Source organism: Telopea speciosissima, chromosome 9, assembly GCF_018873765.1.
Source record: "Telopea speciosissima isolate NSW1024214 ecotype Mountain lineage chromosome 9, Tspe_v1, whole genome shotgun sequence".
NCBI classification, from domain to species: domain Eukaryota; kingdom Viridiplantae; phylum Streptophyta; class Magnoliopsida; order Proteales; family Proteaceae; genus Telopea; species Telopea speciosissima.
The window spans coordinates 60,296,715-60,323,204 of NC_057924.1; the positions used below are offsets into that span (position 1 = coordinate 60,296,715).

The 26,490-nt window shown below is 39.3% G+C and overlaps 1 protein-coding gene across 1 annotated transcript in view; it reads left to right on the forward strand.

The window, feature by feature from the left end:
* The first annotated feature begins 5,573 nt into the window (after nucleotides 1-5,573).
* Nucleotides 5,574-26,490, forward strand: part of LOC122639214 (probable disease resistance protein At5g66890) — a 31,143-nt gene continuing 10,226 nt past the window's right edge. The window contains exons 1-3 of the mRNA XM_043832035.1: nucleotides 5,574-5,578; nucleotides 21,734-21,739; nucleotides 23,088-23,345. Of these exons, the coding sequence (XP_043687970.1) occupies nucleotides 23,178-23,345 (168 nt within the window). The 5' untranslated portion in view covers nucleotides 5,574-5,578; nucleotides 21,734-21,739; nucleotides 23,088-23,177. The remainder of the gene's footprint in view (nucleotides 5,579-21,733; nucleotides 21,740-23,087; nucleotides 23,346-26,490) is intronic.

Consider the following 26,490-nt stretch of genomic DNA (forward strand, 5'->3'; position numbering starts at 1 on the left):
GTTGGAAATGACATTTTAACCTCTCTCGGGCAGTTTGTTTGTGTAGGGGGTTAGTTCGTCATTTCCATCCCTTATGAAAAGAACTGGACTATTGTATCGGATAGGGAACCGGACAAGAAAAAAAATTCTCAAATGGTTTTTTTTTGTTCTTTTCTCTCTCAGAGTTTCTCCTTATCCGAAGGTGGGGTAGGATTGTTGGAAAGATAGGACCCATATGTTGGTGGGGTTTTGTTAAGATGAAAATATTGAAGTAAGTTGAGGTAAAGTTACTTTTTCCACCAAAATTCCACCAAATAATCCCACCAAATAGCGGATATAGTGTTTTTTTGATAACAGAGAAGTCAGATTTTGAAGTGTCACATAGTAGACAAAGCAATTAATGATGTCCCCTCAGCTTCTGTAAGTTTATCACCCCAAATTAACCAAATAAGATTGGGGTGGGATTTTGAAGTGCCACATCAGTATTTTCTTATTCCAATTCTCCCGCCCCACTTAAGTCCCTTCTAAGCAAACAGGCCCATGATGTAAAAAAAATTGAAATTGTTGGCAAGTAACAAAAATGCTAGTTGATTGGCATTTTTTTCTTATATTATTGGTAAGAAAATGATAAAACATATTTAAAACGTTAAAAATAAAAAATGACATTTAAACACATCTTAAATTTTCAGATTTTTTTTTTTCAAATATAATCCATACGAACTAATCAAATGATTCTAGTCAACGACTTTAGACAAAGGACGCTTAGTAATAATTTTGGACAATCTACAATGATGTACAAATTATTATTAAATTATATGCAAAAGAAGAACATGCCAAAGGACGCTTAGTAATAATTTTGGACAATCTACAATGATGTACAATGATGTACAAATTATTATTAAATTATATGTAAAAGAAGAACATGCATAGACTAGGCCTTGTACCAAGTATGATGCAGGGATCCATGTCGCTAATCCCATTTAGCCGAGATCATCCTTATTTGTTGGGTTGTGCCTTTTTCCTCTTACTGTATATTTTTGCCTTCTTTTTTTTTTTCTCCTTTTATTTTCCATCTTTTATTTATCAATTTTCCTTTTTTGCATTTCTCATCTCATTTATCATCCGTATCTTGTCTTGTTTGGATACATGTAGCTAACTCCATTAGGACGCGTTTGGTTGGAGGTTTCTTCAAAGTCGGATTCGACGGAATCTGGATTCCATCATTTTTTGGGTGTTTGGTTTCTCGGAACCCAGATCCGTATTGGATTCCAAGAATCCATAAAAATCCACTTTTTAGGCTAAATTTTGGAATCCACCAGAATTCGTCCAAGGGGGTGAATTCCAAATAGAATCCAGGATTCCAAGCCCTCAAATAAATACGGTGGAATCTTGTGGACTCCAATTTTATCGAGATCGAAAAGAAGGAAGTCGATAGGGTTTCTCTCAGCCTTCTCGGTTCTTCTCCAAAACGAAGACGAAGTCGTCTCTGCAACTCTCGTCTTGCCATCTCGTTTCTTCTCCAAACCGAAGACGAAATAAATTGAGACTAGGGTTTCTCGCATCCTTCTCATTTCTTCTCCAAACCAAAGCCGAAGTCGTCTCTGCAACTCTGGTCTTGCCATCTCGTTTTTTCTCCAAACCGAAGACGAACGAAGTCAATACTAGGGTTTCTCTCAGCCTTCTCCTTTTCGTCTACAAAGGTTCTTTACTACTCCATTTATCTCTCTCTCTCTCTCTTTGTTTCTCTGTCTATCGCTCTCTATCTCTATCGTTGTCTCTGTCTCTCTCTCTATGTCTATGTATATATCTCCCTATCTCTCCCTTTATCAATCTCCGATTGTAGTTAGGGGGTTTTTTTTTAAAAAAAAATTGGAATTATTTGATTGCTAACCGATTTTCCTCTCCATTTCAGGTTCGATTGTAATTAGGGTTGTTTTGAAAATCTATGGTGGAAGGAACATCTTGGATTAACGCAGGTATGCCACATTTCTTCACTCTCTCCCTTCTCTGAGACAGCTGCATTATAGTTATGGATTTTTAAAAAATACATAGGTTAATTAGATGATTTGGGGGCGACTTGAGAGCATATTTGATATATTGCCTAGATTGTTTAGTTTCCATTTTATTTAAGTTTCTATTATCATATAAAAGTGTTTTTCTTTATATTGATGTAATACAATGGAAGATTAAAATGAAGTGAAAGAGTTTTTGAGTTGCTACTGTGTTATGGCTGTGGCGTGAGAAACTTCTCTCTCTTCTCCATTCTTTTTTTCTTCTTCCTTTTTCCCCTTGGTATGATTTCCCTTCATCTTTCTTTGTTCCTCTTCTTCCTTACCTGCTCTCTTTACTTTACTGTTATCCTGTTCTACCCCTTCTAATGTAGTATTGTATTTGAAAGACTCGAAATAGTAGCCAATAGACAAGATCTTTAAATCAAAGAATAATTCAGGCCATATGGGACAATCCTACTAGATCTAGGAGAGTCGTATTTAGGTAATAACTAATAAATCGGTAAACAAGAACAAAAAATATCATTAGACACCCTCTACTCAGTAGGGATACCACTTTTGTTCCCAGTCCTATACCACACCGAGCTGATTGTCAAACAATTCTGGGATTTTAGCATCAATGGTCACAATGCCATAAAAAACACAGAGCAAGAACATAGTATAACTCAAGCTGAATACTTGTATCACTTATATTCCCTAAATATCAAAATTCTCTGAACATGATTATGCAAATGAGAAGGGTAGGCTTCATGCCAGGAAGGAGTTACGAGGATTCTGAATCCATCCCAGACAGTGTATTGCTTCCACGTAAAACAATAGGACCCACTATATTAAGCTATGCTGAATAAGGTGCACCCATCACTTTACAGGACCATAACACAAGTATCCTTGTTCAATAAAATATTGCACACCCAATGTGGACCAATGGTCATCATTTATTACTCAGATTTCTGATAGCATAAGCTTGGTTGGCTTCAAAATCTCAAGAGTTAACAAAGATCAAAATTTTTACTCATTGATAGCAGTTCAGACTAGCAAAATCCAGCTTTACACACAAGGATGGATTATTTTACATTCTTTGATCCATCATCCAAGACCACCTTACTCTAATGAGGGAAAAAATAAATGGGGACCACCTCAATTTTCACTTCTAATTCTTCTGATTCTAGCACAAAATCTAAGTTTCAGCTGGTTCACATGTCTTCCCATCAAATAACTTACCATGAATCACCACTATAACACAGTATCATCATATTTTCTTAAGCTATGGTTGCAGGATGTTCCACTCGATCCTTGATATCAGTTGTTTGAGAACCCACTCTGAGAAAACCAGTGTTAAAAATATGCTTGAGTTAAACTGAAATTTAAATTGGACAAATTCTAAATCTAAAATCCTATTGGATTTGACCTTGAAGGTAGGTTCTGTTGTTCAGTATTTAATCTTAAATATCTTTTTGAAGCATTTGGAATCTTCGTATGCTTTGCATGGGGGGTCATTTAACATTGAAATCATTTATCTTCTCTCTCTAGTCTCCTCTGTGGGGTTCTACGGTTATGGTAAGTTAATTAAGGGGTTGTTACTTCTAGCTTTAGTGAAACAAGGAAAGAATTTTGGAACTTTGGAATTGGTTACGGGTAGACAGTAGGGTCATATTCAAGGAGTGGGATGAATTAAATGCACTGTCCTTATCCTCTGTTCCTTAAAAGGGTTTTCTTCTTAATTTTTTTTCCATAACGTGCATCTCTGTTTTCTACCCTTAATAATGACCAGTTATTTTTCTCTTTATTTCCATCTGTAGCAAATATCCTCGTTTCTTTCTAACTAAAATGAGTATATGAACAATATGATGGCTTGAATGTTTCATTCAATATGTATAAATTTATGTATATGGTAAGCTAAAATAATAATGTATTTGAATGTTTGGCAGAAGAAGGAGCAACGATATTGGAAAGATCATAACGTTCTACCAATTCATGTTGAAGTTCCTATTTGGCTAGGCAATGAAATAGCCACAGGGGCAGCAGCCTCACACCCTGCTGATAGAGCCCATGATGAAGACATTGATTTGTCTGCCAATGAAAGGGCATTTGATAATATCAACCTTGAGAGTGAAGACATGGATCTTGAAGGAGAAGGTACCACTCTCAATCAGAGTACAAACCATTCAAAGAAAAGGGCTTCTACATCTAGCAAAAATCAAGTCCAATCAAAGAAAAAGAAAGCAGGTGTTGATAAGGTTGCTAGTCCATTAAAAATGATAGCCAAGGCAATGTCTGCCATATCAACCAAGGAGACTGATTTTGCAACTAAGTTAAATGAAGCAATTGGTGCCATTCCAGGGATTGACTTTCACAAGAAAATGGTTATCAAAGAGTATTTGATGGAGAAGAAGGATAAGGCTGCTCTATTCTTGACTGCTCCTTCTGAAGAGAGGCCTGAAATGATTGACTATTATCTTCAAATGATGGAGTAGAAGGGCAATTTTATTTGATGCTTTTGGGTGGCAGACTTGGTTATGAACTTATGACTTTCTGTTTCTGAGATATTAAGCAGTTGACATGGATGTTTTGTGATTTTGTGTTTATGAACTTATGACTTAGAGTTTATATTTCTGTGGTGGTTGTCTTTAGAATGGTATTTTGGAACAATTTTATCAAATGGTACTGTTTGTGTCATTTTAAGAACAGCTCAATGTGTTGATTTCATTTCTGTTTCTGTCATTGTGTTATGCTTGACATAGAGGTGATAATTTTTATTATTTTCCTAATATATTGATGCATTATTGGCCACCCAAAGAAGATCCGTCGACCTTTATTATTTGGGGTTTTGAAAAATCTCCTCAAATTTTAGATGTGATCTCAGATTCTGATTTTTTGGTTCTCACCCTATAATCAGCCATTGGATCATTTGTTATTTACTTATGTTCTTCAATTTTCAATGTACCTAGATGGACATTATTGGTAGATACGAAATTTATCAAAGTAGATGTAACGTATTTACATCAACTACGACGAATAGTCCGGGAAGAAAATTCTTCAAATGCCCTGTTCACATGTCTTTTTTGATGTGGGTGGATCACTTGAGAATGTGTAACTATGAAAAAGGTCAGTGCAAGGTCCGTAGGTGCACAAGAGGATCAGACATAGGGCGAGATTTTTGGTGTTGCCCCAATTCCACTGCAGTATGGCTATCATACAATTTTCCTTTTTAATATTATTGTCATTGTAATAATTCATTCTTACTCATTTTTCATAAAATTTTTTGTTTTCATTTTCTAGCAAGGGAAATATACTGGTTATGGATTCTTTAAATTTATAAATGATGGACAAAACTTCCTCCTCAGACAACCCAGCGAGGAATACTGACAAACATGAACCAACCATCCTACCAACTTCAAGTCAATCCAAAGAAAATCTGGAGAGAATCCTTACTAGTAAAATCAAAGATTCAAAACAACAAACAAGATTATGTGAGCAGCATACAAAGACGTTGGAGGAGATACTTGATGCTGTAAAAACATTAGATCTTAGCAAGTAATGTATTTTGAGAAGATGAACTCTCATATGTATGTACTTCAATTCATTACAATGTATTCCATATTTGGCTGTGACTTATTATCTATGCGTTTTGTGGACTTGAAATACCATATCACCACTTACTACAGATTTTTATATTAGTATGGATACAAAAAAAATTGGGAAAGATCACATATTGAAGTGTCATGTCACCATTTACAAATTTTTTATCTTTTTTTTTAATAAATTATCATTAAATTTATGCATATGTTGTATATAAAAAAAAAATTAAAATTAAAAGTTATTTCAAGTAGAATCCAACTAATGGATTCATGGGTAACCAAACAATTTTGAATATGGATTCAGGAAGAATCTAACTCTCAGACTCAGGGTAACCAAACAGTCTTATATATGGATTCAGCTGGATTCCACTTAACAGAACCAGGGCAACCAAACAGTTTTTCAACTGGATTCCACCTGACAGATTTTGGGTAACCAAACAAGTTTTTTATCAGGATCCAAATTCACATGAACCGGATTCTTAAGAATCCGATCCAATTTAAGAATCCGGCTCCTATGACACCTCCAACCAAACACGTCCTTAAGTTGCGATAAGGTTGAGTTTGTTGTTGTTGTTTTATGCTGAATAATTTGAATAGTATCTCACGTTATATGCTTCCCTCAGTTTTATTAGTGTGAATTGGAATATTGGTACCTCTCAATATTCTATCATGAATCGTCATGCATGCTCTGATTGAGTGGGTTAATCCATCATGTCTCACCCATTAAGTATCATGTTCATTTCTTTTAACTAACATATAATAAATTAATTGCATCCTATTATCTCAGTGTGAATCCATATTGAATTAGGAATGTAAGCAATCTTGGTGACATATTTAAGTATTACTCCATCAATATTTATAAACATTTGTCTCCAAGATTCTTACATCCATCAACAATGGTAGGTTATGAAATATATATCCCCATAATGACAATTTCATCCTCAGTTTTTTTTTTTTTCTTTTTAATAAGAACCACTAAAAGATAGAGATGTAAACAGATCGAATATGGATCGGATACAAATCAGATGTGATCGGATTCAGATATTTCTTGACTAAATATGGATATTCCTAAACAGATATGGATCTAAATCATATTTGGATTTTTGACTATCTGTTTACATCCCTAACTTGTGTAACCAAACCTTCCCCCCGCAAATACGATTCACTCTTAATCCATATCTCTTAGTTGTCATAGTCTCATGATTCTCATTCCTTGAGAACTTGTTGAATCTTCAAAAACCCTCAAGATCATTAGGTATTTAATTTTTTTATTATTAGTTGGATATCTATTCGGATCAGATAATTATTCAAATTTTTTTCTAGATACATCTAAATAGATACGGATGCGAATTGAATTCAGATTTATGAATATCCGTTTACATCTCTATTATTAGATCAACTCAAGCAAGAAAAAAGGGAAGTATATGAGTTATAAGAAAGTACGTAACAACCAAACAGCCTGTCCCTATTAACTTTTTTTGCCAGCATGTATTCCGGCCATGGTTTGAGGAATTGATATCGGATCAGTCGATTTGTATCGGTATCGGTTGAGACCGATATCGATTCTTGACCGATATGATATCGATTCCTGACCGATATGATATCGATCCAGGGGTACTGACCAAGGGTAAAACCGTTAAATCCAGACCGATACGGGCTGATCCAGATTGGTATCGTATCTTTAGGGGTAAAACTGTTAGATCCGGGCTGATCCAGATTGGTATCGTATCTTTATTAGTCTCATGTCGGCATCACCTCCTCCCTATTGAAATAGTTCAACTTACAGTCATCCACACCGTTAAAAATGTATTGAGCATCAAATAGAAGTGAGAAACAATACCAGTCCCAACCCTCATTAAGTTTTTGAATTATGGTTGTTGACGGACCGTATTTGTTGGGGCCCATCCCAAGGGCATCTTCTCATCAGATCTACTTATAGGTTGGGGTCTTCTCTTGTTTATTTGGAACTCTGAGATTCCACCCTGGATTCAATTTTTTCTCTGGAAGATTTGCTTAAATGAGTTAGGTGTGATGGTGAACCTCAAGAGAAGGAGCATTATTGATGTTATCTTTGCCTTGGTTGTGGTCTTGCTATTGAGACAATGGAGCATACCCCATTTGAATGTCCCTTGGCTCAACAAGCCTGGTTTGCTTCTTGTGTGACAATGAGATCCGTCATTGGCCCTGCCTGTCTTACTTTTGATTGGATTCTTTGATGGAGTAATGACCCTAGCTTGATTTCTTCACATGTTACTATAGTTTGGGAGATTTGGAAGATGAGAAACCCAAGATATTTTAAAGTCTCCTTACCTTTATTTAGATCATGGATTTCTCTGGTTAATAGAAATTGGAAGCCCTTTCTTTGATCTTGGGGTTCTCATCGCCTCATAATCCTTTTTACCATCATGGTGCTTATGTGCCTGCTCCCCCCCCCTCCCCCCCCTCCCCTCCCCTCCCCAATGTTGATCCCTTGGGGAATTTTCTTGTATTCTCAGATGCAGTTGTTTTTTTATAGGCCGAAAGCTAAGGGCTTCGGGTGCATTATCCTAATGGTATACATGATTTGTGTTTGATTGCTACCAACCTGATGCACTACATGCTTACGTGTGCATTGTTGGACTATGATGGGATTGACAAGTGCAAGTTAAAATTGCTCAAACTATGAGAGACATAAGGGCTAGTCTCTTGATTGTTAATATACATAAGGTCTGTGAAACCCTTCCATGAAAAGACTTGGTGTACATTAAGTATTGATCTTAGTGACTAATATTCATTGCAAGTGACCTAACAATTATGAAAGTGTACCAATTACATACAAACTACCAGATCGAACAGATTTATCGCAAAAGGGTTTGTAGAAAATGTTTTTACCCATTGCATCCCCTAAAATTCCTCCTGTACCAGGCCACTGAAGAGACCACAACTATTTCAATTTATCACGCTGATGTGGATACAACGTATTTGCAATTTTCCTTGGTAATATGTATGTCAACTTTGCACCACTCAACTTGATATCGTCTCCTTCTGATACATCAACAGAGACAATAGCGCTACTCAAAACAATGCAGCCACCATCACTATCATCAAAAACAACATAATATGTCGTGGATACAATCTTATCATCAACCCTACTGCTATCATCTTCCAATCCTCCCTCACCCATATCCTTCTGGACTTGTCACGTATGATAGAGAAAGAATAAAAATAAGCACTTGCATACTTTGTGTTGGAACTAGAATGTTCCATTTATTTATTAAGTGTTTTGGATATGAAAACTTTTGTGTGATGTGTGTATTTGGTATACTAATGTGTGTCAAATGTGCTAATCAAGAGATATATAAATGATACTCAAGTTACTGAAGAGGTATGGTTGAAGAAAGAAAAAAAAAAAAGTGTTTGGAAGATGACCTATTGAAGACGATTTTCCGTGGAGTGAGGACGGTCTTCTGTGAGCTTAAAGAAGCAAGAAGTTGAATGTTCATGTGAAAGATTCCTTTATGTCAAGCATTAGGATTTGATTTAAATAGGAATATCTTTGTAATCTTAACATAGATGATCAACAAGATGTGAAAAGCCCAAAAAATGACATAAAAAAGGGCTTAATGGATAAAACCAATAAACTAAGTGGTTTTTCTTAGAAGAAAGTCTAATTCTGCTATCTACGGTCTTCCGTAAACAGGGATGGATAACTGAGTTATATTGGCATATCTAAGATGTCTAAGTCTAAACTCACGAATAATCGAGCTTTATTGAATAAGTGTTCGTGGATGACCATTGTGATCTTCCATGAATGTCCTAGATTTTAAGAGATTAAGTCATCTCAGACAGACGATACCGCGGTCTTCTGTGACCATCTTCCGTGCATGTCAAAGAGTGACCATCTCAAGTCCCTATAGCTGCGGTCTTGTGATTGTCGCATGGTCTTCTATGCAATAATAATTAATGTTGTGAAGTCAAGAAGTTAGAAAGACATTAACTATATATTAATGATCACTTGGACTATAACCACTTGTGTGGAACTCTTAAACATCTTCACTAATGTTGAGGAGTTTCAATAGCTAGTTTTTCTTAGAAATCATTAGTTGAATATTGGAGACCAAAATGGACTTAATGCTTCTAACCATTTTGATGTTTAATGGTTCTCCAATAGATAATTTTTCTTGGGAAGGAAAGATGAATTCAAATGTTCAAGGGAGAAGCTAAGTTTGTATTGCCTAGAAAAAGGATGGAGTCACTTTGATATCATGAAACAAATCAATCACAAGTAAAGACATCAACAAAGCTAAAAGTTAAATTCAATCATCTTCTTGAATAGAGCCAATGTGTTTCATTGTAAAAATCATCTTGATAAAATGTTGTTGTTGTTGTGAATGAGCTTAAGTGTCATATCAACCTAAGAAGGATTAAAATAAGTGCTACAACGTGTATAGCGCAAAAGCTAGTTAGCATTTTGTATTGATCATAGTGAGCTTAAAAGTTACAATTATCATCTTAAAAGAAGAAGCCATTTTTTTGTAAAAGAGAAGCCTGTATGGCTGCAGAGAAATCCTTGGTTTGTGTGACCTGGGTAGCAAACCCTTTGAGTCTGTGTGGTTTGGGTAACTCATCCCGTGGTTGAGTGTATAAGGGCTTGATTCTTGGTTGGGAAAAGAATCGAATAGTGAAGAAATCTTTGGTCCATGATCAAGATAGTGGACATAGGACAGGTTGGTTTGAACCACTCTAAATTTCTTGTCTCTTTTTCTTTCCATTAACTCTTTTACTTGCAAATTGATGAGTTTGTGTTTTGAGTGAAAGAAAAAGTCATCACCAAATTCACCCCTTCTTGGGTGGAGCCATTCAATCCTATATTTACAACCAAAATACACGAATTCTCAATGGATGTAAGAATATATTAATTTCTTCTCAATCAACAAGTACTAGAACCTAGAGCTCAAATTGTTGAAAATAAGAGAAGCTCGTTCGCAAAGATGCAGTTCAGTAGCTCGTCGGCAATCAACAAGTCAGTTCTGGAATTTCCAAAACTGACGTATCCATTGACGACAGTAGGTGTTGAACTGCCATCTTTTCTCTCTCCGGATTTGGAACCGAAACCTTGACTTCAGTGGCAGCACCAGAACAAAGACTGTGTTTTTATAAAGACTAACTTTTCTGTTGCGGTAGCATTGTGAGACAGTTACATATTGTGCTCATTGAGCCTGGCCAACCCTATTCTATTGTAACCGCTTCAGTTATGAATAGATTTACCCTTTTTGAAAAAGAAAAATATACATATTAAAATTAAAAATAATAAAAAGGGCAAGAGATCGATGTCTGGTCATGTAGCGCCTACATCAATGCAGGGGGGAATGAAAGTACACGCAAGTGCATCAACATTAGGGGTGCAAGTTTGGTCCTGTTAGCCTGAACCCGCCCCAAGCCCAAACAGTGCTTGGGATGAGATACCTGGCCCTGAGCGTAGGTTAGGGCTAAATTTTTTTGGCCCTGAGTCAAGGTCGGGTCGGGCCAAGGTTGAGGCCTTTGGTAATAGGTGATATTATATTATATTATAGTATTGTTTTATGTAAAATTGATAATTTTCTCCCTAACCCAGCCCAACTCAATCCAGTCTATGCATCTCTCCCTCCTTGCACTCTATGATCGTGGCCAATCAGGGTCAGCCCGGTCTGACCCTAAGGGCGGGACAAGGTTGGATTTTCTAGGCCCTGAGTCAATGTCAGGCCGGGACTGGGTCCAACTAAGGGGACTCAAGGTTGGGTTGTGGTTTTAATAAGCCCACCCCAACCCAACCTTGTTGCAGCCCTAATCAACATAGATGTGATTTTTGGCTTCATGGGAGCAAGCGGTACTTTCATGTTTTCCTATGTCTGAGCTCATGAGGGGACCACTTAAAAGACGTTATTTTTTCTTGGAAAAAAATTAAGGTAAAAGTTCTCTTTGGGCGGAACATGCATGCACGACACCTATGAGAGTGTGCTCGGTGGCATCAAGAGGATGGTCATTTTGCCCCTCTCTGTGTCCAGGACGCAGACTCACCTAAGAATTTTTTCCAAATAATAAAGAGTTAGAAAGATAACAACAGCTTTTGGTAAAGAAGATAACAACAATTTGCAAACACATACACTAGTGACTGAAGTATCTGTCAGGAATATTACTCAGAAGGAACTTAAACTCCAGCAATTGATAATGGTTAGGATCTAGACAAATAGTTCAACGACTGTTACTCTCTCTATTAATAATAAGAGGAAGTTTCCTCACGACTAATCTAAATCTGACATTACCATTAGAGTTTCATCCAACCAATTACAATTGATAAATCGATCGCAGGCCAAGACAAGTTTGCAGATGAGAATGATAGTAATGTTGGCCAAACAACGGTCCAGGGATCAAACCATGGTTCCCTAGGGAGACCAAGATATTTATCCTTAGGGTTTTGCACGCCCTGGGTTAGCCCATGGTGTCCCATGGGTGCCCCATTTTAATTTTTAGGGCTTCCCATGGTTGCCCATGGGAACCCTGGTGCATCCCTGTTAGGGTTTCTCCTTCCCTCATGTTTCCCATAAAATTTATTATCACAGTAGGGACGAAGAAACTCATCCCTAGTCCATCACATGGCAAGGGGGATCCATCCCTAACTCGAATACGCAACGAAAAAGGTTGATTCGAGTTTCTTTCGTATCCCATAAATATTAATAATCAATTAACAGAAGGAATTAATAAAGAACTGCTAACCTGGTGAGCCTCAAGTGTTGCTCCTCCAATAGACAGTGGTTCTTCCTCCAGCGAGCGCTCCAAGCAAACAGATCTGAACCTCCAATGGTGCTACCAAGGTTCTACACGCCAGTCCCAGATGCCCTCAAACTCCTCAGTACAGATCTAGGGTTTCACAAACCCTAACTCTCAAACACAGGTGAGAGAAGCAAGAAGAAGAAGAGAGATCACAAGAGGGAGAGAGAGAATCCAAAAACGTAGGAGAGAGAGTATCTGCTCCAAAAACGTGGAGAGCTCTCTCTTCTGCATTTTATGGTCCCCTATTTATAATAATAGGGTTTAATTAAATCCTAGATAGATTTAATAGAGCCCTAGTGAGAGTCTGACTCTCTCTCTCTCTCCAGACTGGCAGTTCTGTTTAAACTCAAAGTGCTACACAGGTGAAGAAGCAGAATCTAATAGGGAAAATATTAATTAGATTCTTTATTTAATTATTAATGGATAATTACAATTAGTACCAAATCCATTAATTAAATAAAGAGCCAATTAAATTAGCAAATTCTAAATAACTCCCTATATGATAATAATTTATCATATACAACCCCCCCACTAATCAACACCATCATTATGGAATCTAGGGCATGTACACATGTACTACCAAACCCCAATCCATAGTACATGTCCATATAAGAGCGTCTGTGCATCCGATCGGGTCCCGTAAAACTCGATAAAACACTTTATTTGAAATAACTATAAATAATGTATCATTTTATGTAAAATAAATTTTGCAAAACCATTTCCAAAACGGTACTGGATCTAGATTCTGATCCGACCATGCACAGGCAGTCTCTATCTTGGTGTTCCCCAATCGGGCAGTGGTGACCGTGTTGGATAACTCCTTCACTCACAAAGTATTCACGCATTCCAAGAACACCGGCTTTGACTCGCTTGAGTCTCAGTCATTGATGAACCAAAGAATGTGATCACACTTTGCAGTGACAGGGTTCCCTCAGGTACAGGGCGTCGGTGACACATGTCTATCCCTTCCTACATCTGGCAGTAATACATGAGGGAATCGACAAAGTAGATTCTTCGCCAATGCACACATCAAACATGTGAGCACTCGCATTCGTACCCTGACATCACATGTCTAGGCATACCCAATGCGACGACCATATGATAAGGGTGCCCAGCCCAAACCCTAGTCGTGACTACCATTTTAAGTATAACTTACGGACACATAATGCTCAAAAAGTTTATATCGCATGTGACAATATTAAACTAAAATGTATAATTGTTCAATACAAAGGTGAATCGGGTTGAACCGGACCGAACCGGGTTTGATGGACACACACTTGTCCAATAATCTCCCACTTGTACATCAAAGCCAATTCCCCATACATTTTAAACCCATGCCCTCCATGTGTTTCTCAAACACTCCTGGTGACAAACCCTTTGTCATGGCATCAGACACATTTTCAGTTGTGTCCACTTTGGAGATACTCACGTCACCCTGTTGGATAATCTCTCTGATGAGGTGATACTGCCGCTGCACGTGCTTGTTCCTCTGATGAGCCCTAGGCTCCTTAGCTTGTGCAATGGCCCCTTTGTTGTCACATAATAGGGGAATAGGGCCCTTGACAAGATCAGAGACTACCTCCAAATCTGATAGGAATTTCCTCAGCCAAACACCTTCATTTGCTGCATCACAAGCTGCAAGGTATTCTGCTTCAGTAGTATAATCAGCTGTAGACTTTTGTTTCGCACTCCGCCACACAATGGCACCTCCACCCATTAGATATACCATCCCGGACGTGGATTTTCTATCATCCTTGTCAGTTTGGAAATTCGAATCTGTGTATCCCAATACTGACAACTGATCAGATCCAAAAACCAAGAAATATTCCTTAGTCCTTCTCAGGTACTTGAGGATATTCTTGACAACACTCCAATGCTCGCGTCCAGGGTTAGATTGATAACGACTTACTATACCTACTGGATAGCAAATGTCCGGCCTCGTACACAACATAGCGTACATAAGACTCCCTACTGCTGAGGCATAGGGAATCCTCTTCATCTCTTCAATGTCTATCTGAGACTGAGGACATTGAGATCTGGAAAGACTGACTCCATGTCTGAAGGGAACACTTCCCCTCTTGGAGTTCTCCATACTAAATCTGGCCAGGACTTTGTCTATATAGGTAGCCTGTGACAAACCTAGCATCCTTTTCTGGCGATCTCTTACGAGTTTGATCCCAAGGATATGGCTAGCTTCACCAAGGTCTTTCATCGAAAATGTTGTGGATAACCACTATTTTACTGATGAAAGGAATCCTACAACGTTACCAATCAGCAATATGTCATCTACGTATAAAACAAGAAAACATACTGCCCTCCCACTGATCTTCTTGTAAACGCATGGTTCATCCATGTTTTGATCAAAACCAAACGATTTGATTGATTGATCAAACCTGATGTTCCAGCTCCTGGAAACCTGCTTCAGCCCATAAATGGACCTCTGCAATTTGCACACCTTTCTTTCTTACTCCAAGGAAGAGAACCCCTCTGATTGTTCCATGTAGATTTCCTTTTGAAAGAACCCATTTAGAAATGCAGTCTGCACATCCATCTGCCAGATCTCATAATCAAAGTGTGCTGCGATAGCCAATAAAATCCTGATGGATTTCATCATCGCTACTGGTGAAAAGGTTTCATCATAGTCTATACCCTCTTTCTGGGTATAGCCCTTTGCTACCAGTCTCGCTTTGAATCTTTCGACCTTTCCATCTGCGCCATTCTTCCTCTTGAAGATCCATTTGCATCCAATTGGCTTGACGCCAAGTGGTGGATCGACTAGAGTCCAGACCTTGTTGGAATGCATCGAATCAATTTCAGAGCGCATTGCCTCCAGCCACCTAGTGGCATCAACATCCTTTAGAGCCTCAAAGTATGTCATTGGATCATCATCCGATTCAACCGATACCATGTGGAACTCTTCCACAGTTTCCTCTTCGGTTAGAAGAGTTAGCCTGGTGGGTGGTCTAATAGTCCTCCCACTGCGTCGAGGTTCCTCAGGTGTTGGTATTTCAACGGGTATGTTAGTTGGTCTCACTTCTGGAAGTGACGTTTCTGAGCCATCTGATAGCTCTTTTATGACTACTGGTTCGGACCTCTAGGTCATCATTTCTTCCTCCAAAAATGTGACATGTTTACTTACAATGACCTTTTGGTCAACTAGATCATAGAAATAATAGCCTATCGTGCCTTTGGGGTAGCCTAAGAAATAGCATCTCGAAGTCCTGGATTCCAACTTGTCTGTTTGTTGCTTTCGCACATGTGCTATGCAACCCCATACCCTAAGGTGTTGAATACTGGGCTTTTGCCCCTTCCACAACTCAAAGGGTGTCTTGGCTACAAACTTAGATGGAACCCTATTCAAGATATATATCGCCGTCTCTAAAGCGTACCCCCAGAAAGAAAGAGGCAGCTCACTATAAGTGAGCATTATCCTGACCATATCCAATAGGGTCCGATTGCGTTGTTCGGATACACCATTTTGTTGTGGTGTGCCTGGATTAGTTAACTGACTAACTATCCCTTGGGATATGAGATGTTCTTTAAACTCATCCGATAGATACTCCCCTCCACAATCTGATCGTAAGGACTTGATGCATTTATCGAGCTATCTTTCGACCTCGGCTTGGAATTCTTTGAATTTATCAAAGGCTTCCGATTTCCTACGCATCAAGTATATGTAACCATATCTAGAGTAATCATCGGTGAACGTGATAAAGTACTCATACCCATATCTTGCTTGTATGTTTATGGGTCCACACACGTCAATGCGTATCAACTCCAACAGATCTGTGGCTCTAGCTCCTTTATTGCTAAAGGATTTCTTGGTCATTTTGCCCTGAAGGCATGACTCACAGGTGGGGAATGGTTCCACCCTCAGACTCTCTAAGGGCCCATCCCTCACCAATCTACTGATTCGATCCACATTTATGTGACCCAATCTTAGATGCCACAGATATGTTGAGTTCACTGGAGCTGCTTTCCGTTTCAAATCAACATTTGAAACAACATTCGTTCTAATAGGGCAATCTAGAAAATACAAACCACTTTGCATATATCCGGATGCCACAAAGGAATTATTAAAACGAATAATCAATTTAGAATTAAAGGAAAAACTATATCCGTCCAAAACAAGTTTTGAAACTGAAATTATCTTCCTCTTGAAAGAGGGTACATAATAGCAATCCTTTAAAACTAAACTAGCAGAACTAAAATTTAAAATAAAAGTTCCCACAGCCAATGCCATGGTCTCAGTTCTAGTGCCCATCCGAAGACGCACTTCATTTCTTTCCAGGTTCCTTGTCTCCTTGAACCCCTGCAAATCATTGCAAATGTGAACAGTGGATCCACTATCCACCAACCAAGAATTGGTAGGTTCAAAAGACAAATTAGACTCATAAAGAACGTGAACATCACATGTACCTTCTTTAGTAGCCTCTGTTTCATCCGGCTTCTTGTCTTTCAAAGTTGCCAGGTAAGCACGACAGTTTCTTTTCCAATGACCCTCCTTCTTACAATAGAAGCACTTGCCTTTGCCTTTATTGCCAGACTTCCCACCCTTGGCTTTCAGGGTCTTGCCCTTACTTCCCTTTTTTTACTTCTTCCCATTTGAAGAAGGCTTTGCCTCAGTTGCATTGACCTCAGCCTTGTCCTTTTTCAAGGACGTTTCAGCCTCTACCAGTACATTAGCAAGCTCGATGAGCTCCATCTCCTTCTCGGACATCTTGTAGGACATCCTAAAAGGTGCGTAGGTAGAAGTGAGTGACGCTAAGATCACATCAGTCTTGTATCGCAGGCTGAAATTAGTTCCCATGGATTCCAGTTGTTCAAACAGATTGATCATTTTCATTACATGATCCATCATTGGAGTCCCCTGGGACATCTTGGAGTTATGGATTTGACTCACCGCATTAGAATGTGTGTGTGTCAACTGCCTGTTGAATAATTTAGCAAGCTTATCCATTTTATCCCCAGCAGTGCGTATATCCTTGACTGAGTCTACAACTGACTTTTCCAACGATCCTAGGATATAGAGTGATGCCTTGGAATCCCTCATGAGGAAATCTTGCATCTCTTCATTTGCCTCAAAATCGTTCGGGTCGAGTTGAGGAGGAACTTGTTCATCTAGAATTGTGTACAGTCCTTCAGCAGTCAGGAGCAACTTAATGCTCCGGTACCAATCGACATAGTTTGTACCATTAAGTTTGTATTCGCTAATGAGTGTTAACAGGTTGGAATTAACGGCAGCCATCGTATATTAATCTATACATGCACAAGTAAATAACCACATGCTAATTAATGACAATTGAAAATAATAAATTGAGCACACACACATCAATGGTCTTTCATGATTTGGGTTTCCCTCATAACCCAAAAGATGAATTGGATACCTACAACCCTTACATGCATAACTTACCCTGTCGGGAGTCATTATACATACCATGGTAGTGTGGACTAAGCTGTCCGCCTCATGAGCTTCCAATATTTTCGACCACCTGGGTGTCATGTCCAGATCCTGTCGGCTGACATACACCCAAGTCATGTACTTACCTATTGCATTAGTTAGAATCATGGAGTCATGAAAGATGGCCCACTGTCGCAGTGCCCTCTCACTATCCATACCCTAACGTATCTAGATAGAGGTAAATATAGATAAATGTGTGACAGAGGTCCTGGCAATGTCCTGTTGGCTTATGCGGGGTCATGTCATACACTTTCTACATTTATCTTCAATAGGAGGCCATGGACATGTCTACCGATTAAGACTAGTCCATATCATACATGTATTGTGAATAAAGAGGGATTAATTAACTCTCACATACATAGATAGATTTAAATAACATAATTAATCAACATTAATTAAAAGTGATTATGAGATGGCGGTATTTTTATCAGAAGCAATTAAAGAACCCTCAAAATAAAAATAAAACTAATAACTTTGGGTGCATTTATCATGCCATGGATGCCACGCCTCGATCATCTCCTCCGTCCGATTACGTCTTCAAAGTATGTGACTTGCATCTCCATAAGCTTTGAGCACCACATGTGGATCACCATCAACATGCCCTGGGAGTCCTAACTCCTCTAAAATTACAATGGAAACCTAGAAAAAATTCTATACACTGGAGAGAAAACAAGGGGGGTGCATGCAGCCCACATGCGTAGGCTGCAGGCACTCCCTGCGCAGCCCATAGGCACAAGGCCCACGGACAGCAGCCTTGGGCTGTAGGCTGCAGGCTTGCTGCCCGTAGGCTAAAGCCCATGGATAGCAGCCTGCAGGCCCGCAGCCCGCAGGTAGCAGCCCGCAAGGGGATGCGCACAAGGGTAGGTTCATGGGGGAGGGCGTGCACAGAGGCTTGGCAGCATGCACTCCCCCCCCCCCCCCCCACATATAGAATATGATTAAAAAATTTTAAAATTAAAAATTAGTAATCACAACCTAATTGGATACATGCTTCAATAATTGAAATAAATAAAACTAATCAAATCCATCATCACATGGGTAGGTTGTTACACTAACAACCTTGTAACTATCCATGTGCACATGGGAAGGTTGTTACAACAACCATATTCTAACCACCCATGTGTCAACTTGCATCCCACTCATGATAATTACATTAAACTATTAATTATCTAATATTCATGGGTGGGAAAGGTGGCTCTAATACCACACTGTTGGCCAAACAACGGTCCAGGGATCAAACCATGGTTCCCTAGGGAGACCAAGATATTTATCCTTAGGATTTTGCACGTCCTGGGTTAGCCCATGGTGTCCCATGGGTGCCCCATTTTAATTTTTAGGGCTTCCCATGGTCGCCCATGGGAACCCTGGTGCATCCCATGGTCGCCCATGGGAACCCTGGTGCATCCCTGTTAGGGTTTCTCCTTCCCTCATGTGCCCCATAAAATTTATTATCACAGTAGGGACGAAGAAACTCATCCCTAGTCCATCACATGGCAAAGGGGATCCATCCCTAACTCGAATGCGCAGCGGAAAAGGTCGATTCGAGTTTCTTTCGCATCCCATAAATATTAATAATCAATGAACAGAAGGAATTAATAAAGAACTGCTAACCTGGTGAGCCTCAAGTGTTGCTCCTCCAATAGACAATGGTTCTTCCTCCAGCGAGCGCTCCAAGCAAACAGATTTGAACCTCCAATGGTGCGACCAAGGTTCTACATGCCAGTCCCAGATGCCCTCAAACTCCTCAGCACAGATTTAGGGTTTCACAAACCCTAACTCTCAAACACAGGTGAGAGAAGCAAGAAGAAGAAGAAGAGAGATCACAAGAGGGAGAGAGAGAGAATCCAAAAATGTAGGAGAGAGAGTGTCTGCTCCAAAAACGTGGAGAGCTCTCTCTTCTGCGTTTTATGATCCCCTATTTATAATAATCGGGTTTAATTAAATCCTAGATAGATTTAATAGAGCCCTAGTGAGAGTCTGACTCTCTCTCTCTCTCAGTCTGGCAGTTCTGTTTAAACTCAAAGTGCTACACAGGTGAAGAAGCAGAATCTAATAGGGAAAGTATTAATTAGATTCTTTATTTAATTATTAATGGATAATTACAATTAGCACCAAATCCATTAATTAAATAAAAAGCCAATTAAATTTGCAAATTCCAAATAACTCCCTATATGATAACAATTTATCATATACAACCCCCCCCACTAATCAACACCATCATTATGGAATCTAGGGCATGTACACATGTATTGCCAAACCCCAATCCATAGTACATGTCCATATAAGAGCGTCTGTGCATCCGATCCAATCCCGCAAAACTCGATAAAACACTTTATTTGAAATAACTATAAATAATGTATCATTTTATGTAAAATAAATTTTGTAAAACCATTTCCAAAACGGTACTGGATCTAGATTCTGATCCGACCATGCACAGACAGTCTCTATCTTGGTGTTCCCCAATCGGGCAGTGGTGACCGTGTTGGATAACTCATTCACTCACAAAAGTGTTCACGCATTCCAAGAACACCGGCTTTGACTCGCTTGAGTCTCAGTCATTGGTGAACCAAAGAATGCGATCACACTTTGTTGTGACAGGATTCCCTCAGGTATAGGGCGTCGGTGACACATGTCTATCCCTTCCTACATCTGGCAGTAATACATGAGGGAATCGACAAAGTAGATTCTTCGCCAATGCACACATCAAACATGTGAGCACTCGCATTCGTACCCTGACATTACATGTCTAGGCATACCCAATGCGACGACCATATGATAACGGTGCTCAGTCCAAACCCTAGTTGTGACTACCATTTTAAGTATAACTTACGGTCATATAATGCTCAAAAAGTTTATAGCGCATGTGACAATATTAAACTAAAATATATAAATGTTCAATACAAAGGTGAACTGGGTTGACCCGAACCAAACCGGATTTGATGGACACACACTTGTCCAACAAGTAAGTCAATGGAGTGAACATATTAATAAATCAATCGGCAGGCCAAGCTGGCCAGGACCAACTAGCAGACAAAGAAACGAAAGTCAGTCAATGAAGTTAACAGCAGAACGATTCTTCTTCTCAGAAATTGTTAGGAAGGAGAAGTCAATCATTCCATCTCTGCAAATTCCAACGGAAGAGAGTCTTTCTACCTTGAAATTCCTCTGAGTTAAGGATTTGAATTCACATGACGGAGGAGTATGGTTGGCAAATAGAGAAAACAACAATGGCGAACGAAAACCCCTTGCAGGACACAGCTAAAGAGCTGGTTGATTCAGCTAAAGAGCTTAGGCTTGCGATTCTAGAAGTGCAGGTTAAACCCGCCAATTTTAGGGAAGATCTTGAACGGCTCCAAGAAACTCTCAAAGTAGGGGTTCCTCTGTTCGAAAATTTGAGGATATCGGGTCGTAAGCAGGAGGAGCTCAAGGGTTTCAATAAGAAATTGCAGGAAGGAAGACAGCTCGTCGAGAGGTGCTACAAGTTCAAGTCTTGGAACACTACCACTCAGAAAAACCGTTTTTCCAGTATGATCGTCAATTTAGATAATGAGATTGTTGAGTTCTGCAATCAGGAAAGAGAGAAACAGGAGATGGCGAACGGAATCATCTTTCGTGACACAGCTATACAGCTTTTGCTTTTGATATTAGAAATGAAGGCTGATGCCGTCAATTTCAGGGAAGAACTTAAACTGCTCCAACGTACTCTCGAACTAGTGGTTCCTCAGTTTGAAGATTTTAGGATATCTGATTCAGAATTAAACAATAGTAAGGTGAAGGAGCTAGAGAGATTCGTTGGGAAGTTGCGGGAAGGAAAAGAGTTCATCGAGAAGGGTTGCAACGTCTCGTTTTGGGACAACATCTTCCAGAAGAATCGGTACATCAATAATTTGCAGGAAGCTATTCGTAGTTTCTACCAGCGGGAGGTTCAAATCGGAAACCAGCTTCCCGATGTCTTACAATTGACAAGTAAGGAGGAAGGACGAACTCTGCGTGTGGGATCCGTTGTTAACGAGGAATTGTTTGAGGTTCCTAAGCTCCCATATCGTGTTCTTGGGTTCGATTTAAGTCTCAGAGAATTGAAGTTTGAATTGTTAAAAGAAGATGTGAAGGTGCTTCGACTACATGCTCCTGGAGGATGTGGGAAGTCCACATTAGCTGCCATGCTTTGCCATGACGAAGAAGTTAGAGGTATCACCACATCAACTCCTAAAAGCTTTCTTTTGTGGTTTCTCTCTGTTACCTTCTTTCTGCTACGAATTTTTTTCCCAACTTTCAATTGGATCCAAAACTCTTCTTTCTGGGTGGGCGGTAGGAATCCTTGAAAGCCTAATGGGTTTAAAATTTGGTTTTCATCCTCTCAAGTGCGGCCCAGTGCACCTTACTTGTGCATCGGGTGGCCCAAGAATGCAGTGGCCACCATTGGATGCACAAGTGAGGTGCATTGCACACTTGAGAGGATAAAAATTCTTGATGTTTCCGGAATTTCCTTGACCTTCTCAACTCCACGGTTTAAGAAGCTCTGTTGGGATTCCACGTGAAAGGCGAAAGTATTAATCCTAAGGTCACCAGTACCACCCATCTTGCACAACCAATGAATAGCATATTCTCAGATTTCCCGTAGAATAATATATACCCTGGTGAAATTTTAGGCGTCCGATCGACTTCTTCTTTCACTTAGCCAGGTCTCAGTTTAGCCGAGACCAGAGCATCGGAAGGGGAGATAAAGACTATGTACCAATAAGTAGAATCACAAAAACTGATAGGACAACTATATATTTTGATTTGAGTAGCCCGAAGTGAAGACTTGTAAGTACTTGAACACCCTCTCTTTAAAGGCTAACTTTTAAGTTTGAGTTCTATCCAAGTCCTTAACAAGTTGTATTAAAGCGAAACCAGTGGTTGATGGTGGTGGTGCTTGCGAGGACAATGGGGGAAGTGGGTAGTGCATAGATGGGCAGAGCTGGCAGGGGGAGCGGGTTGTTGAACATATTTTTCTAATAGGTCCCATGATGGGACTCACCCCCTTATTTTACCTTTCTCTATGGGGTCTTTTAGATAGACAACTTTCTTATGTTTGGTGCAGGCATATTCAAGGATAAGATATTCTTTGTAAGTGTTTCAAGGACTCCCACCATGGTGTACCCAGTGCCAGAGGCTCCCCCAACCTTAAAGATCCTGGAACGACTTCTTCAAGAGATTGGTAGTGAGGTGCCTCCGTCCTATTTGAGTGAAGAAAGAGCAACTAAGCAATATCAATTCCTTCTAAAACAGAAAAAGTCAGAGCCACTATTGTTGGTTGTAGATGATGTTTGGGACAAATCAATTATTGAGAAGCTTTTCTCAAGAACAAAAGGATATAAGATGCTGGTTACATCAAGAGAAGCTTCCTACAGATATTCTTTAGAACATCATTCTAAATATCTTCTGAAAACACTCAATCATCAAGATTCCAGGACTCTCTTTCGACAAACGGTACTGTCTCAAGATGGAAATGAGGACTATGAGCCAGATGAGGAACTTCTAAATGAGGTGCTTCGTCTATCTTCCAACCCCATTCGCTTTCATATTGAGCATCTTTGATTAGATTTGTATCTTCATATGCGGCACTAAAACCACAAAAGACTAAATTCAATATCTGAAATTTGTGTGATCTTGGAAGTTTTTGTTACAATGAGTTTGGGATATGAGTTTTGAATCTATGTTTACCATTGGGAACAAATAGGGAAAATGTTTCAGGTTGGGTTTTTGATAAGCTCAACTTTATCGTATATGTTTCAGTGTTACTGTCACAACAAGATTAGGTAAAAAAGTGAGTATTTGAACTTGTTGAGCTGAATTCTTATGCTATCATGCATTCTTCCAATCCCTCCTAACCTATGACTAATACTATTTGATGGTGTTAAACTGCAGATAGTAAAACACTGTGATGGTTTCCCACTAGCTATTATTTTGATTGCGAAATTGCTGTCTAGACAGTCCTCAGAGATTTGGAAAAACATGGCTAAGAAACTGTTGGAAGGTTCCTCCATTCTTGATTTTCATGAGAGATTGCGGGAATATTTTGCAAGCAACTTGGTTTCCTTGGATGATAAACTTCGAGAGTGCTTCCTGGACTTAGGTTCCTTTCCTAAAGACAAAACAATTCCTGCATCTGCTCTGATCGATATTTGGTGTGAGCTCTATGACCTAGAAAATGAAGATGATGCATTTGTCAATCTTCTCGAAATTGCCTCTCGAAGTCTTGTTAAATTGGTTGGAAGCAGGTATGGTGGTTTCCTAAATAATGGATTGAACAGTGTTTACTAGACCTGTCTACTTGTTACTTGTGGTATATGTTATCTATAAGCAGTAAATTTATTTTCATCAGGGAAATTGAAAAGGAGATTAATGCTAGCTTCATCAATAAGCTATTTGTTACCCAATATGGTCTATTCAGAGACCTGGCTATCTACCAGAGCAAGCAGGAGAGGAAAAGAATTATCATAGACACAACAGAAAAAGGCCTTCCTGAGAGCTGGGGAGAACAAGAGAACCACTATCTCAATGCGCATCTTGTTTCTCTCTGCACAGGTTTCCTTACATTCATCCTATCATGCTAAACTGTTGTTTTGCTTCTTGTGTTTTTATTTTTCCTTTTTCTCTGCATCATAAGTAACTGGCTGAATCTTGCAGGTGAAATGAGTTCAGAAAGCTGGTATGACTTGCAACTTCCCGGAGCTGAGGTACTGATTCTGAATTTGTCTGCAAGTAACTACGCCTTACCCCCATTCGTGCAAAAGATGAAGAAGCTAAAGGTTCTTATCATTGTAAACTCTGGATTGACCTATGCCAAGCTAAGCAATTTGAAAACACTTACTGAATTGGCTAATGTAAAGAGGATCAGGTTAGAGAAAGTCTTTATTCCTTCCCTTCATGAATTCACATTGCCATTGATGAATTTGCGGAAGATATCCATAGTTATGTGTGATTTTGGGGATGCTTTGATGGAATGCACCACCAACAGCTCCAATGTGTTCCCTAATCTTGTTGAGATCGACATAAGTTACTGCGATGATCTGGTGAAATTGCCTCCATGGATCTGCAATGTCATCAATTTACAGAAACTCAGCATTACTTACTGTCCCAAGTTATCTGCACTACCTGAGAGAATTGGATTAATAACAAATTTAGATTTGTTAAGGCTGCATGCATGTACTGGATTAGCCAAGTTACCAGACTCGATACAAGGACTCCAGAAGCTGAGGTTCCTTGATATATCTGATTGTCAGGACTTAAGAATTCTGCCTGAAGGGATGGGTGAGTTACATTGTTTGAAAAAGCTTGACATGAGTGGTTGCATTGAATTGAGGGAATTGCCACCTTCAGCCATGACTCTTGTTCATTTAGAGGAAGTGATCTGTGATAAAAACAAAGCTAGTCTTTGGGAATCACTATCATCTAGTACTCTAAAAATAACTGTTTCGGTTAAAAAGGACATCAAATTTGATTGGTGGATTGGTTAGGGATTGATATATGATAACCAACTTGACCTGAATCCTTGAGGGGAAAACAGAGGACAAATGGTCAAAAGGAGAACTTCAATCAATAAGAGGGGATGAGTATGGGCTTGCAGTCTCTGTTCTCACAATGATGTGTTTTCCCTTATTGCATAATTTATATCCACCTTCTTTGTTCCATACAGAAAAATAGAATCCGTGCAGAGACTACTGTTTAGTTGTGAAAAGGTTCAGTTTAAGTTGAGTTCTGAGAATGCATTAGTTAATTTATACACTTGTGTACCTTCATGTTGTATAATTTTCTCCATCCGACTAGTTCTCGGTGTGAATCCCGGCAACCCATTAGCATTAGGAAAGTTTTATTAAAAAATAGGGAGAACGTTCTCTATGCCGGGGGCGCAGGCTGTGCCCAGACACATGGGGGTGGGCACAATGACCACCTTGCCCCCTTGAGTGGCAGGCCCATGTGTCTGGGCACAGCCTGCGCTGCGGCACAGAGAACATTAGCCCTAAAAAATAAATCCATTTCTTATTCAATATTCCATTTTATACCACAATACCTACAATCCTTCCAAGCTATTAATCTTTTGGTCAGTCCACATCTATCAAAACATGCAGATATAATATGTTGTAGAGACTAGAGAGAGAGAGTGAGCAAGGGGCAATGGGTTGGGATCCACATCTTCTATTGCCGGACAGGGGAAAGGCGGTCATTGCGTTCCTCATCGTGTCTTGGCAGCACGGTCTTCCTGGGCAGCTCGATAGTAGAGGATCCAAATTGAATGAGTTGCAACGGCGAGCTAGAGGAGAGGGAGAGTGTGTAATGACGATGGAGAAAGTGAGGTTGGAATAGTAGATGGATTGAACGTCTGAGATGCAAAGACATAAATCTAACGGATAATAAAGTGCTTGCGCAAGAAAGCATAGGAGATTCCATTATATCCCTTAAATTTTTTTTTTATAATTTTAGGCAAAAGGAATCACTTCGCCTAAAACTAATAGAAATAAAACTGAGTCTGTTACAGTTGTTAGTTAGTTTGTTAATTTTTCTGTTTCTGACATCATAGTCCACATGGTCCCCTCATGTCCACGTGTAAGCACAATATGTAACTTAAGCTATTGCTGTTTCTATATAAATGAAAGCAGTTTGTCTTCTCATGCTCAACGTGAGAAACATT